Source organism: Eubalaena glacialis, chromosome 15 (assembly GCF_028564815.1).
Source record: "Eubalaena glacialis isolate mEubGla1 chromosome 15, mEubGla1.1.hap2.+ XY, whole genome shotgun sequence".
In the NCBI taxonomy this organism is placed as follows: domain Eukaryota; kingdom Metazoa; phylum Chordata; class Mammalia; order Artiodactyla; family Balaenidae; genus Eubalaena; species Eubalaena glacialis.
This window is the reverse complement of record NC_083730.1, coordinates 45,031,645-45,050,971: the sequence shown is the minus strand read 5'-3', so window position 1 is coordinate 45,050,971 and position 19,327 is coordinate 45,031,645. Positions and strand designations below refer to the sequence as shown.

The 19,327-nt window shown below is 33.2% G+C and overlaps 1 protein-coding gene across 1 annotated transcript in view; it reads right to left on the bottom strand.

The window, feature by feature from the left end:
- CCDC178 (coiled-coil domain containing 178) overlaps positions 1-19,327 on the bottom strand; it is a 388,650-nt gene that overhangs the window by 321,674 nt on the left and 47,649 nt on the right. The window contains exons 7-8 of the mRNA XM_061169232.1: positions 12,888-13,108; positions 4,609-4,751 (exon numbers count right to left, since the gene is read on the bottom strand). Coding sequence (XP_061025215.1) covers positions 4,609-4,751; positions 12,888-13,108 — 364 coding nt within the window. The remainder of the gene's footprint in view (positions 1-4,608; positions 4,752-12,887; positions 13,109-19,327) is intronic.

Genomic DNA, 19,327 nt, shown 5'->3' with positions numbered 1-19,327 from the left:
GGGTAACAAATCAAGCCCCAGTAAATTTAAGAAAATTGAAATCATATCAAGCATCTTTTCTGACGACAACGCTATGAGATTAGAAATCAATTACAGGGAAAAAAACGTAAAACACACAAACACATGGAGGATAAACAATATGTTACTAAATAACCAAGAGATCACTGAAGAAATCAAAGAGGAAATCAAAAAATACCTAGAGACAAATGACAATGAAAACACAATGATCCAAAACCTATGGGATGCGGCAAAAGCAGTTCTAAGAGGGAAGTTTATAGCTATACAAGCCTACCTCAAGAAACAAGAAAAATCTCAAGTAAACAATCTAACCTTACAGCTAAAGGAACTAGAGAGAGAAGAACAAACAAAACCCAGAATTAGCAGAAGGAAAGAAATCATAAAGATCAGAGCTCAAATAAATAAAATCGAAACAAAGAAAACAACAGCAAAGATCAATAAAACTAAAAGCTGGTTCTTTGAGAAGATAAACAAAATTGATAAACCATTAGCCAGACTCATCAAGAAAAAGAGGGAGAGGACTCAAATCAATAAAATTAGAAATGAAAAAGGAGAAGTTAAAACAGATACCACAGAAACACAAAATATCCTAAGAGACTACTAAAATCAACTCTATGCCAATAAAATGGACAACCTGGAAGAAATGGACAAATTCTTAGAAAGGTATAACCTTCCAAGACTGAACCAGGAAGAAATAGAAAATATGAACACACCAATCACAAGTAATGAAATTGAAACTGTGACTAAAGATCTTCCAACAAACAAACGTCCAGGACCAGATGGTTTCACAGGCGAATTCTATCAAACGTTTAGAGAGGAGCTAACACCCATCCTTCTCAAACTCTTCCAAAAAATTGCAGAGGAAGGAACACTCCCAAACTCATTCTATGAGGCCACCATCACCCTGATACCAAAACCAGACAAAGGTACTACAAAAAAAAAAATTACAGACCAATATCACTGATGAATATAGATGCAAAAAACCTCAACAAAATACTAGCAAACAGAATCCAACAACACATTAAAAGGATCACAGACCATGATCAAGTGGGATTTATCCCAGGGATGCAAGGATTCTTCAACATATGCAAATCTATCAATATGATACACCATATTAACAAACTGAAGAATAAAAACCATATAATCATCTCAATAGATGCAGAAATAGCTTTTGACAAAATTCAATACCCATTTATGATAAAAATTCTCCACAAAGTGGGCATAAAGGGAATCTACCTCAACATAATAAAGGCCATATATGACAAACCCACAGCAAACATCATTCTCATTGGTGGAAAACTGAAAGCATTTCCTCTAAGATCAGGAACAAGACAAGGATGTCCACTCTCACCACTATTATTCAACATAGTTTTGGAAGTCCTAGCCACGGCAATCAGAGAAGAAAAAGAAATAAAAGGAATACACATTGGAAAAGATGAAGTAAAACTGTCACTGATTGCAGATGACATGATACTATATATAGAGAATCCTAAAGATGCCACCAGAAAACTACTAGAGCTAATCAATGAATTTGGTAAAGTTGCAGGATACAAAATTAATGTACAGAAATCTCTTGCATTCCTCTACACTAACAATGAAAAATCAGAAAGAGAAATTAAGGAAACACTCTCATTTGCCATTGCAACTAAACGAATAAAATACCTAGGAATAAGCCTACCTAGGGAGACAAAAGACCTGTATGCAGAAAACTATAAGACACTGATGAAAGAAATTAAAGATGATACCAACAGATGGAGAGATATACCATGTTCTTGGATTGGAAGAATCAACATTGTGAAAATGACTATACTACCCAGAGCAATCTACAGATTCAATGCAATCCCTATCAAATTACCAATGGCATTTTTTACAGAACTAGAACAAAAAATCGTAAAATTTGTATGGAGACACAAAAGACCCTGAATAGCCAAAGAAATCTTGAGGTAAAAAAAACGGAGCTGGAGGAATCAGACTCCCTGATTTGAGACTATACTACAAAGCTATAGTAATCAAGACAATATGGTACTGGCACAAAAACAGAAATATAGATCAATGGAACAGGATAGAAAGCTCAGAGATAAACCCACGCACCTATGGTCAACTAATCTATGACAAAGGAGGCAAAGATATACAATGGAGAAAAGACAGTCTCTTCAATAAGCAGTGCTGGGAAAACTGGACAGCGATATGTAAAAGAATGAAATTAGAACACTCCCTAACACCATACACAAAAATAAACTCAAAATGGATTAGAGACCTAAATGTAAGACCGGACACTATAAAACTCTTAGAAGAAAACATAGGAAGAACACTCTTTGACATAAATCACAGCAAGATCTTTTTTGATCCATCTCCTAGAGTAATGGAAATAAAAAGAAAAATAAACAAATGGGATCTAATGAAACTTAAAAGCTTTTGCACAGCAAAGGAAACCATAAACAAGATGAAAAGACAACCCTCAGAATGGGAGAAAATATTTGTAAACTAATCAGTGGACAATGGATTAATCTCCAAAATATATAAACAGCTCATGCCACTCAATATTAAAAAAACAAACAACCCAATCCAAAAATGGGCAGAAGACCTAAATAGACATTTCTCCAAAGAAGACATACAGATGGCCAAGAAGCACATGAAAAGCTGCTCAACACCACTAATTATTAGAGAAATGCAAATCAAAACTACAATGAGGCATCACCTCACACCAGTTAGAATGGGCATCATCAGAAAATCTACAAACAACAAATGCTGGAGAGGGTGTGGAGAAAAGGGAACCCTCCTGTACTGTTGGTGGGAATGTAAATTGATACAGCCACTATGGAGAACACTACGGAGGTTCCTTAAAAAACTAGAAATAGAATTACCATATGATCCAGCAATCCCACTACTGGGTATATACCCAGAGAACACCATAATTCAAAAAGACACATGCACCCTAATGTTCATTGCAGCTCTATTTACATAGCCAGGTCATGGAAGCAACCTAAATGCCCATTGACAGACGAATGGATGAAGAAGATGTGGTACATATATACAATGGAATATATTACTCAGCCATAAAAAGGAATGAAATTGGGTCATTTGTAGAGACGTGGATGGATCTAGAGACTATCATACAGAGTGAAGTAAGTCAGAAAGAGAAAAACAAATATCGTATATTAATGCATATATGTGGAACCTAGAAAAATGGTATAGAGGAACCGGTTTGCAGGGCAGAAATTGAGACACAGATGTAGAGAACAAACGTATGGACACCAAGGGGGGAAAGCAGCAGGGGGTGGGGGTGATGGTGTGATGAACTGGGAGATTGGGATTGACATGTATACACTGCTGTATAAGAGAACCTGCTGTATAATAAGAACCTGCTGTATAAAAAAATAAATGAAATTCAAAAATTAAATAAATAAATAAATAAATAAAATGTTGTCATTTGCAACAACATGGATGGACTTTGAGGGTATTATGCTAAGTGAAATAAGCCAGACAGAGAAAGACAAATACTGTATGATATGTTTTATGTGGAATCTAAAAACTAAAACAAACTGATGAATACAACAAAAATGAAACAGACTTACAGATATAGAGAACAAACTAGTGGTTACCAGTGGGGAGAGGGAAGTGCGGAGGGCAAGAAAGAGTTTAGGGGATTAAAGGTACAAACTATTATGTATAAAATAAATAAGCTACAAGGATATATTGTACAACACAGGGAACGTAACCAATATTTTATAACTACAAATGCAGTATAACCTTTAAAATTGTGAACCACTATGTTGTATAACTATAACTTGTGTAATATTGTACTTATACTATATCTCAATTAAAAAAATAATGTTTAAGCACATGTTGAAATAGACATCAGATGTGAGGAAATATAAATATCTTAATAAGTGCATGTTATCAAGATCACAGGATGATGTACAAACTTTTGTTCTTCATTTTGCTTATATTTACTTGACTCTAGCTCCATAATGAGTATGACTTTTTCTGTACTAAATCACTGATCAGTTTGAATAAATAAAAATTTTATATCATACAGAAACATGAAGAATTTAAAACCAACAAGAGGAACTAGAAGAATATCATAAAATACAGATACATCAGAAATGTAATAAAAAGTCAATTAATAATATGCAAAATATAATTAGTCTATATATATTTAAAATATTACACTTTATTAGAAATCAAAAAAATGAGTTTAATTAATTAGATGCTATGCTTATAATTAATACAAGGCTATATAATTTGTTTTTTATAATATCCCATGCTGGAATATTTTTTCAAAGAGTCACTTTTTCACATAGTTAGCAGGGATATATATTGTTACAGCATAGCCACAGGCAATTTGGCAACATGTGTCAAGAGCTTTAAAATGACAGAAAAATACTGCTTTAGGAATTTATACACAATTAGTTTACATATGTAAAAGACATATTTTAATTTATACATAAACTTGGTAACAAGATAGATGTGGCAATTTAGATTCTTCCCTTTCTCTTTATCTGAATTTCTTATACAGGAATATACATTACATTTTAATTAATATTTTACTTCTAAATGCTATAAATAACCTTTGTGAAAAATACTTACTTGTAGGCTTCTATGCTTATTTCATCATCACGAATATCCTTTTCCATGTCTATTTTATTTTGTTTAGCTTTGAATTTGACTTTTTCAAGATTTTCTACAGCTTCTTCACATTCTCCATGAACTTGTTTGTATAGTTCCATTACCTAGAAATAAAAATATGTGTGCTAATACATGCACTTAATGGCTAATTAAAATAATCAGACAAGAGAAAGTTCAGAGAAGGGAGTTAAAGTAGTTTTGATTTAGATTATAAACGTTCACTGTATCAATTTTCTTTCCATATTTAGTCTACTGTTTAGCACAGTAGTTTCAGGTTTCTTTTACCCTGAGAGGCATCAGTACTAGAGGTGTAGAAAAGTTACTGAAGAAAATGACTTTAATATCCCAGTTAACATGACCAAAATAAAATCATTATTTTTTTTACCTACAAAAACTATGACTTTTTATTGTTCAAATACTTTATTGTAGAAAAATCAGAAAACAGATGAAAAAAGAAAATTTTATAAATTACCTATAATCTTCTCACTCATGAATAACCATTACTATCTTAATGCAAGGGTCCAAAATATTCCATTTTTATTGTTTTCATTAATTATTAGATATCATAAACATACTCCCTTCTCTCTCCAGGTCTCTCTTCTCTGTCAGACTAAAGGGAAAGGGTGTTTGTAGGGGTCACGGTTGGAAGGAACTACAGTTCAGGATGTCCTGTTGGAAAGTTGGAGGGAGAGGAGTAGAAAAAGGTACTAAGGAGGGAGCAGTCCTTTACCCAGGGGCCGAGTGGTGGACCTATATGAAGCAGTAGCCTCCCGAAAAAAGCAGTAATTTTCATTAATTTTTATTTTATTTCATTGTATTAATTTTATTGTGATAAGAACATTTAACATGATTATCTGTCTTTTAACAAAATTTTAAGTGTACAACACAGTAAACTGTAGACACTATGTTGTACAGCAGATCTCTAGAACTTATTCATCTTGCATAACTAAATCTTTATATCCATTGAAAAACAACTCTACATTTCCCCTCCCCAAGCCCCTACCAACCACCATTCTACTCTGTGCTTCTATGAGTGTGACTATTATAGATATCTCATGTAAGTGGAATTATGCAGTATTTGTCTGTGACCTGCTTATTTACTTAGCATAATAATGTTCTCCAGGTTCCTCCATGTTGTCACATATGGAAGGCTTCCTTCTTTTTGAAGGCTGAATTATATTCCATTGCATACATATACCACATACATTTTAGAATTAGCTTGTCAAGGTCCACAAAGAAACCTGTTGAGATTTTGTGACTGTATTTAATTTACAGATCAATTTGGAGCGAATGCTACAAAATTTAGCCTTCTAATACATTAACATATTTATCTATGCAGCACTTTTAAATTTCTCTCAGTAATATTCATAGTTTTCTGAATAGGGGCTTTGCATATCATTTGTTACATTTATTCCTAGATATATTTTATTTTATGCTCTAACAAATGCTATTTTAAAATAAATTTTATTTTCAGATTTGTTGCTTGTATATAGTAATGTATGGATTTTAAAATTTTACCTTTGTATGCAACTGTAATTAATCTGTGGACTTGTCTAGATTTTATGTGTACATAATTACATAGTCTGTGCAGCAAAGGAAACCATCAACAAAACAAAAAGACAACCTACCGAATAGAAGATATTTGCAAATCATATAAGCAATAAGGGGTTAATATCCAAAATATATAAAGAACTCATACAACTCAACAACAACGAAAAAACAAACAACTCAATTTTAAAATGGGCAAAGGGGATAAACAACAAGGTCCTACTGTATAGCACAGGGAACTATATTCAATATCCTGTGATAAGCCGTAATGGAAAAGAATATAAAAAAGAATGCATATGTATGTATAACTGAATCACTTTGCCATACAGCAGAAATTAACACAACACTGTAATTCAACTATACTTCAATTTTAAAAAATGGGCAAAGGGGCTGAATAGACATTTTTTGGGGGGTGGGGGGTCCTGCCATCCTGTTTCTTTTTTTAAAATTTTTATTGGGGTATAATTAATTTACAATGTTGTGTTAGTTTCAAGTGTACAGCAATAGACTTTTTTCCAAAGAAGACATACAGATGGCCAACAGGCACATACATGAAAATGTATTCAACATCACTAATTATTATGGAAATGAAAATAAAAACCACAATGAGATTTTACCTCATGCCAATTAGAATGGTTATTATCAAAAAAGGAAGAAATAACAAGTGTTGAGAAGATGTGGAGAAAAGGGAACCCTTGTGAACTGTTAGTGGGAATGCAGCCACTATGGAAAACAGTATGGAGATTCCTCAGAAAAATTAAGAATAGAACTACCGTATGATCCAGCTATTCCGCTTCTGGGTATTAACCCAAAGAATATGAATACACTAATTTGAAAATATATATGCACCCCAATGTTCACTGCATCACTATTTACAATAGCCAAGATATGGAACAACCTAAGTGCCCATCAAGGGATGAATGGATGAAGAGATAAAGAGATGTGGTATATATACACACACACACACATATATATATATATAAAACGGATACTACTCAACCATAAAAAAAGAAAGAAATCTTGCCATTTGTGACAACATGGACAGCCCTTGAGGGTATTATGCTAAGTGAAATAAGTCAGATGAAGAAAGACAAATATCGTGTGATTTAACTCATATGTGGAACATAAAAAACAAACAAAAAACTCCAAAATAAGTGAACAAACCAAACCAAACCAAAGAAACATGTAGATACAGAAAACAGAGTAGTGGTTACCAGAAGGGAAGGGGAGGGAGAAGTGGGTAAAGGGGGTCAACTGTATGGTGATGGATGGTTATCGTGTATACAGAAGAAGATATATCATGTTATAAACTTATATAAATATATAACACTTAAGAGAAGGCACAAGTAAATATCAGGAATGAAAAAGGAAAGCACTACATATTCTATAGACTATAGAAAAGATAAAAGGATACTAAGAAAGTCTTCCAACAAAATTTGAAATTTTGATGCAATGGACATATTCTTAGAAAACTACAACTAACCAAAATGGACACAGGAAGAAACAGAATAACTGAACAGTCTTATTGAGAAAATTGAATTTGTAATTAAAAACCTTTCCAAAACAAACAAACAAGAAACAAAACTGGAAAACTTTAGCTAGATGGCTTCAATAGTAAATGCTAATTAATAATGTTAGTCTTTCGCACTCTTCCAGATAATAGGAAAAGAAGAAATACTCCCAAGTTACCTTTAAAAATCTAGCAAACCCTTAAAACCAAAACCTGACAAGGACATTATTAAATAATTATATGACCTTCTTATTCATGAATTGAGATTTAAAACCCTAAACAAATAATTAGCAAATCAAATCTAGCAACATGTAACATCTTACTTAATAGAAAAACAATTTTTAATTCTTCCCCTTTGAAACTGGGAATGTGACAATGATGCCAAATATCACTCCTTCTAGTCAGCATTGTAGTGGAGATCTCAGCCAGTAAAGGTCCTAGCCTTACTAAAGGCAATATAATACAGTAAAATGTATACAGATTTGGAAGGGGAGGACATAAAACTGTCCCTATGTGCCCATTAATTTCTAGAATAGCACAGATACTAGTAACCTCTACAAGATTTTCCTTTAGGCACAGGAACGTAGGGGTAGAGACTTTGGCAGAGAGCCAGGATTATACCAAGATGATGGGATAAGCAAACAAAGAGCTCAGGAAACATAACAGAATTTCTACTATCAAAGGAAGAAAAGCAATAAATAATGTCCTGTGTCCAATTTGTCCCGTAGGTATTGCTGGGGTGGTGGTCTCAGTGTTGGGGGCATTGGTGATATCATATGAGGCAAATTCATCTCCAAGGAAAGCTCTTGGACAGGCTCAGTGTGGGACTGGTACAACCTTCCCACATGGATACTCTCCTAGGTTGATGTTAATAATATTTTTGTGGCTCCACGGTGTTATGAGACTGAGCTGCTTGTAGAATTTGAAGGTCACGTTGAGCCTTTGAGCTTAGTTTGCAAGTAGCAATGTATTAAGGCTCAAGCACATTGGCTAGAGGTCTTGCATTATTTAAGCTGTTGAGTTGCTTCAGCAGGCCTTTAGCCAGGACCTCAGTCAAGACAGCAGAATAAAACAAAACAAAACAAAGCTACATTACAAACAAAACACTGTACACTTCTCCAACCCTCTAGCAATCATGAATTTGCTTTCTATCTTTATGGATTTACCTATTCTGGATATTTCAGGTAAATGAAATCATATAATATGTGATCTTTTGTACCTGGCTTCTTTTAGCATAATGCTTCAAGGTTTACCCATGTTGTGACATACATCAGTACTTCATTTCTTTTTATGGCTGAATAATATTCCATGGTGTGGATATATTACATTTTGTTTAGTCATTCATCAGTTGAGGGGCACTGGGTTGTTTCACCTTTGTCTGTTCTGAACAGTGCTGCTATGAACATTTACGTACAAGGGTTTTTTTGTTTGTTTTTTAACATCAGTTTTCAATTATTTGGGGTATATACCTTGGAGTGGAGTTGCTAAAGCATATGGTAATTCTGTTTTACTTTTTGAGGAAACACCAAACTGTTTTCCACAGTGGCTCTACCATTTTACATTCCCACCAGCAGAGTACAATGGTTCAAGTTTCTCCACATCCTCACCCAAACTGGTTATTTTACACTTTATTTTTAACTTTATCCTAATGGGTATGAGTGGTATCTCATTGTGGTTTTGGTTTGCATTTTCCTAATGACTAATGATGTTAAGCATCCATCTTTTCATGTGTTTGCTGCCCATTTCTATGTCTTTTGGAGATATGTCTACTCAAGTCTTTCGCCCATTTTTAAATGGGTTGTTTGTCTTTTCTGGTTGTTGAATTATAAAAGTTCTTTATATATTCTGGATACTACACCTTTTGTAATATATAATTTGCAACATTTTCTCTCATTCTGTAGGTTGTCTTTTTACTTTTATGGTAGTGTACTGTGATGCACAAAAGGTTTTAATTTTGATGAAGTCCAATTTCTCTATTTTTTCTTATGTCGCTTATGCTTTTAGTGTCATATCTAAAAAAACCATTTCCAAATTCAAGGTGATGAAGATTTACCCCTAAGTTTTCTTTTAAGAGTTTTATAGTTTTAGCTCTTACATGTAGAATTATGATCCATTTTTAATTAATTTGTGTATGTGCTGGGAAGTAGGGGTCTTAACTTTACTCTTTTGAATGCATGTGGATATCCAACGTCCCAGCACCATTTGTTGAAGAGACTACTCTTTCCCCACAAATGGTCTTGGCACCCTTGTCAAAAGCAATTAACCATAGATAAATGGGTTTATTTCTGCAATCTCAATTCTACTCTCTACTTTTCTGTATTTATGCAAATGCCAGTTTTTTTTTTTTTTGCTTCCTACAGCTTTGTACTAAGTTTTAAAATCAGAAAGTGTGAGTTCTCTAAGGTGTCCTTCCTTTCCAAGACTGTTTTGGCTTTTTGGGATCCCGTGCAATTCCGTATGAATATTAGAACAGGCTTTTCGATTTCTGCAAAAAGATCTTGAGACTTTGTCAGATATTGCATTTAATCTGAAGATAGCTTTGGGTACCACTGACATCTTAACAATATTAAGTCAAATCCGTGAACATGGATTATCTTTCTATTTATTTAGGTCTAATTTAATTTATTTCAGCAAAATATTATAGTTTTTATTGAACAAGTCTTGCACTTTATTGGTTAAATTTATTCCTACTTTGTCATTTTTAATGGTATTAAGTAGAACTGTTTTCTTAATTTCATTTTTGGATTGTTCAAAACTAGTATATGAAAATACAACTGAGTTTTGTGTATTGAGCTTGCATCCTGCAACTTTACTAAACTTGTTTATTAGCTCTAATAGTTTGTTTTGTGAATTCTTCATAATTTTCTATATATAAGATCATGTCCTCTGCAAATAGAGATAATTTTACTTCTTCCTTTACAATATGGGTGCCTTTTATTTATTTTTCTTGCCTATCTGCTTTATTAAAAGTCCACTGATTTAAATGTTAACCTCATCCAAAAAACTGCTTCACAGAAACATCTATAATAATGTCTGATCAAATACCTGGGCATCCTGGCCCAGCCAAGTTGACGCAAAAAATTAATCATCGCAGTGACTCTGATAAACTCTTCGCAAAGGTTGCTATTTTCTTGATCTGCTAGAATGCATTTTCATATTTTCCTCCCATTACCAAGCATGGTCTTCCAGCTGCTCAACAATCCTGCTTCCCCTGACTCAGACATGCCTATGTCCACTATCAGGGAAAAACACACTAAAATAATAAAAGGATACCAATTCACACACCTATTGACAAACTTTAAAGTATGACAATAAAAATGTTGACAAAAATGTGAGGTGGATCAGTTAGGATTGGGTTTGGCTATAGCAGAAATAAGTCAAATAAACAAGATTATAGTTTATTTTTCTCTCCCAGAAATAGATACAAGATATCTTCTGCCTTTCTATTCAGCCATCCTGGATCTGGGTTCCATTCCCAAGGTTGCTTTGCGCTATAAAATCGAATCAGAGCTGCAGCTATCATATCTGGGTTGCTGTAAGTTTAGGAAATGGCTAAGGGTGCTACTTGTGACTGAGTCAGTCCATTTCAAGAAGCTTTCCTAAAAAAAACCCTATATAACTCCTACCTACATCTCATTAGAAATACCATGAGTAAAGGCAAATTGGGGGATGACTTTTAGCCTGACACATTGCCATCCAACTAAATGAGGGGGCTACTATTAAGAAAAAATGATACTACTAGAATTCTTGTCCACAGTGGAGAAATGGGACGTCTCCAGCACTGCTACTACTTTAGGAATATAAGCTGTCAGAGACACTTTGGAGAGTAACGTGATTTTATCTAGTGAAGTTGAAAATGTATATAACCCATGACTCAGTAAATACTCCACTAGATATACAGCCAAGAAAAATTCACACGCACATAGAGAGGAACATGATCATGGCTGCTTATTGTTTACAGTCAAATCAGCATTGTAGCCAAATACTGGAAACAATGCACATGACCAAGAGAAAATGGTAAATAATAAGCTGTGAGATATCTATTTGATGGAAGATGGCAAATAAAATGAATGAACTAAATCTCTATGTATCAATAGTAGCTTGATCTCCAAAATAATGTCAGATTAAAAAATAAGTTGCAGGGCTTCCCTGGTGGCGCAGTGGTTAAGAATCCGCCTGCCAATGCAGGGGACACGGGTTTGATCACTGGTCCAGGAAGATCCCACATGCGCGGCATAACTAAGCCCATGCACCACAACTACTGAGCCTGTGCTCTAGAGCCCGCGAGCCACAACTACTGAAGCCTATGCGCCACAACTACTGAAGCCCACGCACCTAGAGCCCGTGCTCCACAACAAGAGAAGCCACCATGATGAGAAGCCTGCGCACCGCAACGAAGAGTAGCCCCCACTCGCTGCAACGAGAGAAAGCCCGTGCGCAGCAACGAAGACCCAACACAGCCAAAAATAAATAAATAAATAAGATAAATAAATAAATAAGATAAATAAATTTATAAAAAAATAAGTTACAGAAAGTTATACAATGTTTAATAATATTAAAAACAATACTATGCAGTGTGCATGCATACATACAGTATGTATAAAATTATTCAAATTTTGCCTAGAAACAGAAGTTCATGATGAGGTTGTCTTTGGAGAATGAGGGCGGAAAATGGAACAAATATAGGAGACACTTAATGACTTAATTTATTAACTTTAAATGATCAAGAACAAACATGATACAAAGTTAAATTTGTTCATTTAGTGGCTGTTAAAATAATTTATTTTTCTATAATATGATCCCACAATAGGAGAGTTAAATGTTAATCATTAACAAGACTTTTCATGTCAGTTACATATTTTCATCAACAATGAAATTGATGACATTCTTTCTCAGTTTGATTTACGGCTTCAAATAATACCATATTGTGTTAAATCTCCAAAATCCTATTAGTAGACTACTAAATATTATTAATATTCCTAAGTTTAAAAGTATGGGAAAAGTTTAAATGAATATCAATCAACTGTACTGTGTATAGCTTGATAATTCCTTTAGAAAATAAACAGCAGGTCAATTTTCAATGAGAATGAACCCTTGAAAGATATGTTAACTTCTTATAGTTGAAATTTTTATAACTAAGAAACAATCTGTAAAATGCAAATCCATTCATTTATTCCTTTACCTCAATTTTTTTCTGATAATATTCCTTCAGAGCTACAAGTTCCTGGTCTCGCTTGGCAAGCAGTAGAGGGCGATGTTTAATCATGTAGTCTATGTCTGCTTGAAGCTTTGCATTAGCTTCTTCTAATTTCTCCTTTTCCTCCTCCAAACGTTTTAGCCGATGAGTTTTATCTTCAAGGTGCCATCGTAGTTCTACAATATCTCTCAAATAGGCCTCGTGTTCTAGACATGTGATGATAAGATAAAAAAGAAAATCAAATTTTAAAACAAAAGCTCCAGAAGGACATCTTTATTTGATAATAAATATGAAATATTTTAGTTTCAGAAATTACTTATCTGTGAATCTTACTAAATCTAAAATAAGTTACTTTTTTTATTTTTATTTTTTGGCCATGCCATGTGGCATGCAGGATCCTAGTTCCCCAACCAGGGATGGAACCTGTGCCCCCTGCAGTGGAAGCGCGGAGTCTTAATCACTGGACTGCCAGGTAAGTCCCTAAAATAAGTTATTTTAGTATTGCACTAAAAATATATTGCTTTCTTCACTCACCATCAAAGGGATTAAACTATACAAAAATCACCTGAAAATTATAAAAATAACTCATATAAAATTAATATACGAAATAAAGTTTATCCACAAAAATAAAGATTATGTTGAAAACAGAATAATATTACAACAGTAAAATTAAAACAAATTAAAATGCACAGATCTAGTGATAAACCTAACATGAGTTGTGCAAGGCCTATAGGAAGAAAATGACAAAATGCTATCAAACAATAGAAAAGAGAATTTGAATAAATGGATAAAAATTTTCTGTTCTGTATAACAATATTTGAAGTAATAAATATGGAAATTTCCCTCAAATAAAATAAATAGAAATTAAATTAAATATAAATTATAAATTATAAATTAAATTAAATGTCAATTAACAGACTAGGACAATTTTAGAGAAACTATATAAAAGATTTCCTCATTATATTGTTAAATTTCTAAGGTTAGCCTAACCTTGAACTCTTGGAATAAAATTAGATTGGCTAGCTTGGGGCTCTTTTCATCTTTTTAAAAATAAACTTACTGGTGGGTTTTGCTGTTGTATTCACTGAAGATACTTTGCATATATACTCGTGATTTGGGCTTATAATTTTCCATATTTGTACTGTCCTTGTCTAATTTGCTTTATAATTTATGCTAGCTTCTTATATCAGTTGTAGTTTCTTTTATTTCTGTTCTCTATGATCTTGTGGAAGTTTGAAATTGCATGTAAAGTTCTATTGCCCTAGTATGTATGTATATATGTACATATTTTGCAGGGAAGGATTTTTAGTTATTAAGTCAATGGTGTATATGTATATTTTGGTTATCTATTTATTCATCAATCCATTTTTTCTGTGAATTTATCCAGTTCATCAAAATTTCAATAATATTCTAAGAGATTTGTTCTGAATATCTTCCTTATTATTAATCACTGCTATATTTTTAGATACCATTTTCATTTCTCATTGGATTTATTCATATATTTTCTCTGTGTTCTTGATTAATTTTGCCATTGGTTTTCCATTATTTTTTTTATTATTCTTTTTTTATTGATCAACATGTAGTTCTGCATATCTTTGGAATTATATATATTTCATTATTTAACAATTTTTAAATTGGTTTTCTGTTTTCTTCCTTTGTATTTATTTTACTTTTATTTTTCTAAATTCTGAAGTCATATATTTCAATAACTATAAATCCATCTTCTTTTCTGATATTATAAAAGCTATTGATTTTCCTTTAAATAATAATTTAGCTTTTTTTCACTCGTGAAGATAATTTTAATAAGATTTAATGATACAGTTCTAAATGTTTTCTAATTTTTTGAATTTGTGCAATGTTTGACACCATCCCCCTTTACTTTGTTTATCCTAATTAGACAGTTGTATTTTTGTTTTAAAAACTCAGTCACCATCTTGTTGAGTGTTACCATTATTATCTCCATGCTGATCTTCTATTAGATATTCATCATACTTTCTCATGTTATACTCTATGCTTTTAAATATTTTATTTATATTTTCCTTCTCCTTGTGTACCTGTGATGCATTCCATGCAAATTCTTCCAAGTTTGCAGATATTACTTTTCTCTTCCTTAGTCTAACAAACCATTTAACCAACCACTGGGTTATTAATTTTGAATAATATATTTTTAATTTCTAGGAAGTCTTTTTTATTTCCACTTTTGCTTTCTTTTAAAAATAGTCTCTTAGTCCTTGTTTTTATTTTCAAACTTCTCTTTTTATTTCTTGAAACATAGTAAACATACTCATTTTATAATCTCATGTTCAATACCTGAAAACTTTTTGAGTAAGATTCTGTTGTCTGTTTTTACCAACTCACACTCATTGAATCTGTACCTTTGTGTTTTATGATATTTGATATTGAGCTATTTCGTATCTTGAAACTCTATCTGAGAAAGTTCCCTGATATCTAGATTGAATTTTCAATCTTCCAGAAAAAAAATCTGTCTTGGCTCCTGAAAATGCCTAGCTTTACTACCAACCCACAGAACATTTAAATGACACTCTCCACTGTGTATTTTCAGATACACAGACAGCAGGAATTTCAGTCACAAATCCATTTGGGTCAGTACATTAAGAATTCTTGGAATATTGTTTGCTTTCCTCCGCTAAGTGAAACAAGAAACTTTCTTTACTATTCAATCTGAGCAATAGGTTTATTCATGATTCACACTTATGTTGGGGATGGAAACCTTTGGATTCTCAGTTTCATGTAATGACTTCTTATTGGACTTGTCATTTGGGTGAGCCTTAGGCTTTCTCCCCAGTCTCCTGTACCAAATAGATATATAAAAATGGGGACCAAAGGATATTAGGGTTTCAGGGATTTCACCTAACACATTTACAGACACTGCACCTAACAAAAGCAGAATACACATTAATTTCAACCACACACAGAATATCCTCCAAGATAGATAAAATGCTAGGCAATTTTTATTCTAAATAATTTTAATGTGATTGAAATGTTTCTAAACACAAAAAATTAAATTAGAAATCGACAAAAATAATTGGGGAAAAAATTTGAAAAAAATCCCCAAATATTTGCAAATTAAATAGCAACTTCTAAATAAATAATAGGTCCAAAAAGAAATCACAAAAGAATTTTTAAAATATTTTTTACCTAATTAAAAATAAACTCACCGCATATGAACATTTATGAAATGCAACTAACACAGTTCTTAGAAGTAAATTCAGTTCTTAAATACCTATTCTAGAAAAGAAGGTATCAAAAAAATAATCAACGCTTCTACTTCATGAAAAGAGAAATAGTAGGTTAAATTATTCCCAAAGCAAGCATGAGAAAGGGAATCAGAGAAGAAATCAATTATATCAAAGCTGAAAAAACAATAGAGAAATCAAGAAAAGCAAAAATTGACTCTTTTAAAAGATTGACAAAATTGATGTAACTTTTGGTAGACCAAGAAAAATACAGAGAGAAAGTACAAATTACCAAAATCGAGAATGAAAGAAATGTCGTCTCTACTGCTATTATAGAAATTAAAATTATAAGAGAATTTTAGGAACAAGATTAGGCCAGCAAATAAGACAACTAAAACGAAATGGACAAATTCCTTAGAAGACACAAATTATCAAAACTGACTCAAGAAGAAACAGAAAAGAGACCCAAAACCATTAAATAAATTGAATTAGCTATTAAAAATATGTTGACAACTTTGGACTTAGATGCACATGAATAGAATACTCATTAACTGGGCCCTGGGTAGAAAAAGAATGACTTCAAAGAAATAAAAAAGCCAAACTTGAAACTTATGAAGATTTAGATATCAAACTCAAGCTAAGAAATTAGTATGGTCTAATTTACTAGTCAAGAACCAATAAAACTTCTAGGATCCTAACAGAGGCAAAAAAGCAGTCAAAGGATTACTGACTTCCATAGAAAATATAATACAAACAGGAAGATGAGTTCACTATAAAATATGTAGAAACCACAGTAAAAACAACTCAGTATCAGGGAGAGTCATCAGAAGCAAGCTATGACAGACCAAACTGTTGTTCACTACCCTCCCCCTTGGATGAAAGATAGTTTCTTGTCACACTCATTTGTGATTCAGACATGGTACTTATTCTGACTAAAGGATGTGAGTAACAGTGAGAGTATGCCAGTGTTGAGTTAACATCTTGAGGGGCATCCTATCTTTTTACTCACTATGTTGTACTCTCCTCACTTGCCATGTGAAAACCATGGCCCTCGGAGCTGCTAGCCAGTGAGGATGAGAGAAACGTGAAGCTCACCTGAACCCAACACACAGTCTTGAGTCAAGCCCATTAGATCTGCGGCCTGAAGAAATCCTCCCTAGCCAACACACAGACCCATGAGTGGAAAAAAAAATGATTATTGTTGTAAGCAACTGAGTTCCAAAGTGACTTGTTACAAAGAATTGTTGTAGTAATAGCTGATTAATTCACATGACAAAACAATGTCAAAAAAACCAAAATCAGAATATTTAACATTCTATTAATTACTCAGATCTTCCTCCATAGCAGAGGCACTCTTGTGAGCATTTATATCGGACACAATTATCTTCACATCCCATCCTTTCTGAAAGGTTAATCCCCAAAACTCTCTCATAGACTTCCTTTCACCGGTCTTACATTCATGTTCTTTCTAAGTCCCTGACCACTATGCAATCCCTTTTGCCACTTCCCATCTATACCTCAGGCCATTTCTTCTTCAAGGTGATTTTGCCTCCACCTTTTCCATACTGAGATTGTAATACAGTAGCTCCCCAAATTATATCAACATACCATTCAAATCCTTTCATAAACCAGGGCTGTGATTGTTTTTCTCTCCCATTAGATGGTCATAAGGAAGTACGTGGAGCCATAAATGTAAGTTAAGGAAAAGACAGGGAATTTACAGAAGCAGGAACAATGGGAGTACCAGGGGAATCTGAGTCATTAGTTTATTTGTGCCTTCAGATGCTGCTTGGGTATAATATAATATATGTATTCTTATTTTATAAGGAAACATTGCTAGGCACATCCAATTTTATAATTTATAGGTTCATACAGCACCCAATTCATGATGAAAAACTTATTTCTGGTTATCTTTTTTGGTAGGGAAAAGAAGAGGCATTTACTCGATTATTAGTTGCATATCGAGTGCCAAGGGCTGTCATTTGGGAAAGGGGTGCAGTGACCAAGCAGAAAGGCAAGTGGTCAGAGGTACAGTACCTCAGCCTTACTCTTCTCCATCATCTCCCATGGTCTCTTGTCCCTGATTTCCATTGGCTGAACCCAGAAGGAGGACAGAGTGCAAAAGATATCTTTTATGCAGTCTATTATAAATCAGCCTCATGGGCCACAAAACAAAAGTTACAAGCATGGGTGAGGTGGTTAGGGGGATGGATGGATCTGGAGGAGGAACACAAGACACCTAGAAAGAAGTAAATTTCCATAAATTTACCCCCCCAAATTATCAAAACTTTTACACACATTGTACTTAATGGTAAGGCTGCTATAGAAATTAGAAGTTTTTCCTGTCACATATGCTAGAGACTTCGAGACTCTAAACAGACTGTAAAAATATATAAATTTATAGTTTGTAAACAAATTCAAAATATTTAGAGATTATATCCTAAATATATCAATATAATTGCAGCATATTCCTGAAAGCACATAAACTTTTCAGTAATACGTTACAAACAGAAGGCACTTAAGAAATACACAGTGATAATAAAGCTAAATTTCATTGCATATGTTAGCTACTTAAATAAAATAAAGCAGATGAACATAAATTTCAGTTTTTTAAGTAGATCATTACTAATACTGAATAAAAGGCAACTCAAACAATAAATTATAAGCAACGGCAAGGATGTACGTCTTCGTTCAAAATGCATTTATTAGGCTCCTAGAATGTGCAGGCACGTATCTCAATTTAATTTTATTTTGGTAAATCCTCAAGTAGAACTCCATATAGACCCCAAACTATAATATCTAAGCACTCTTATAAAGGGTATATGAGATTACATATAAATTGATTGGCAAAAAATTAAAGAAAATCAGCCCTCAACATTGACTTTCATTTTCTTGGGGTGGGGTTTAATTTATGTTTATTTTTATTTTTTTTATAAGTTTTTATTGGAGTACAGTTGATTTACAATGTTGTGTTAGTTTCAGGTATACAGCAAAGTGAATCAGTTATACATATACATATATCTATTCTTTTTTGGATTCTTTTCCCATATAGGCCATTACAGGGTATTGAGTAGAGTTCCCCGTGCTATACAGTAGGTCCTTATTAGTTATCTGTTTTATATATAGTAGTGTATATGTCAATCCCAATCTTCCAATTTATCCCTTCCCTACCCCCGACTTTTCTGCTACTATTGACAAGGAAGGGCCTCCCAAACAATTAGGAAAATG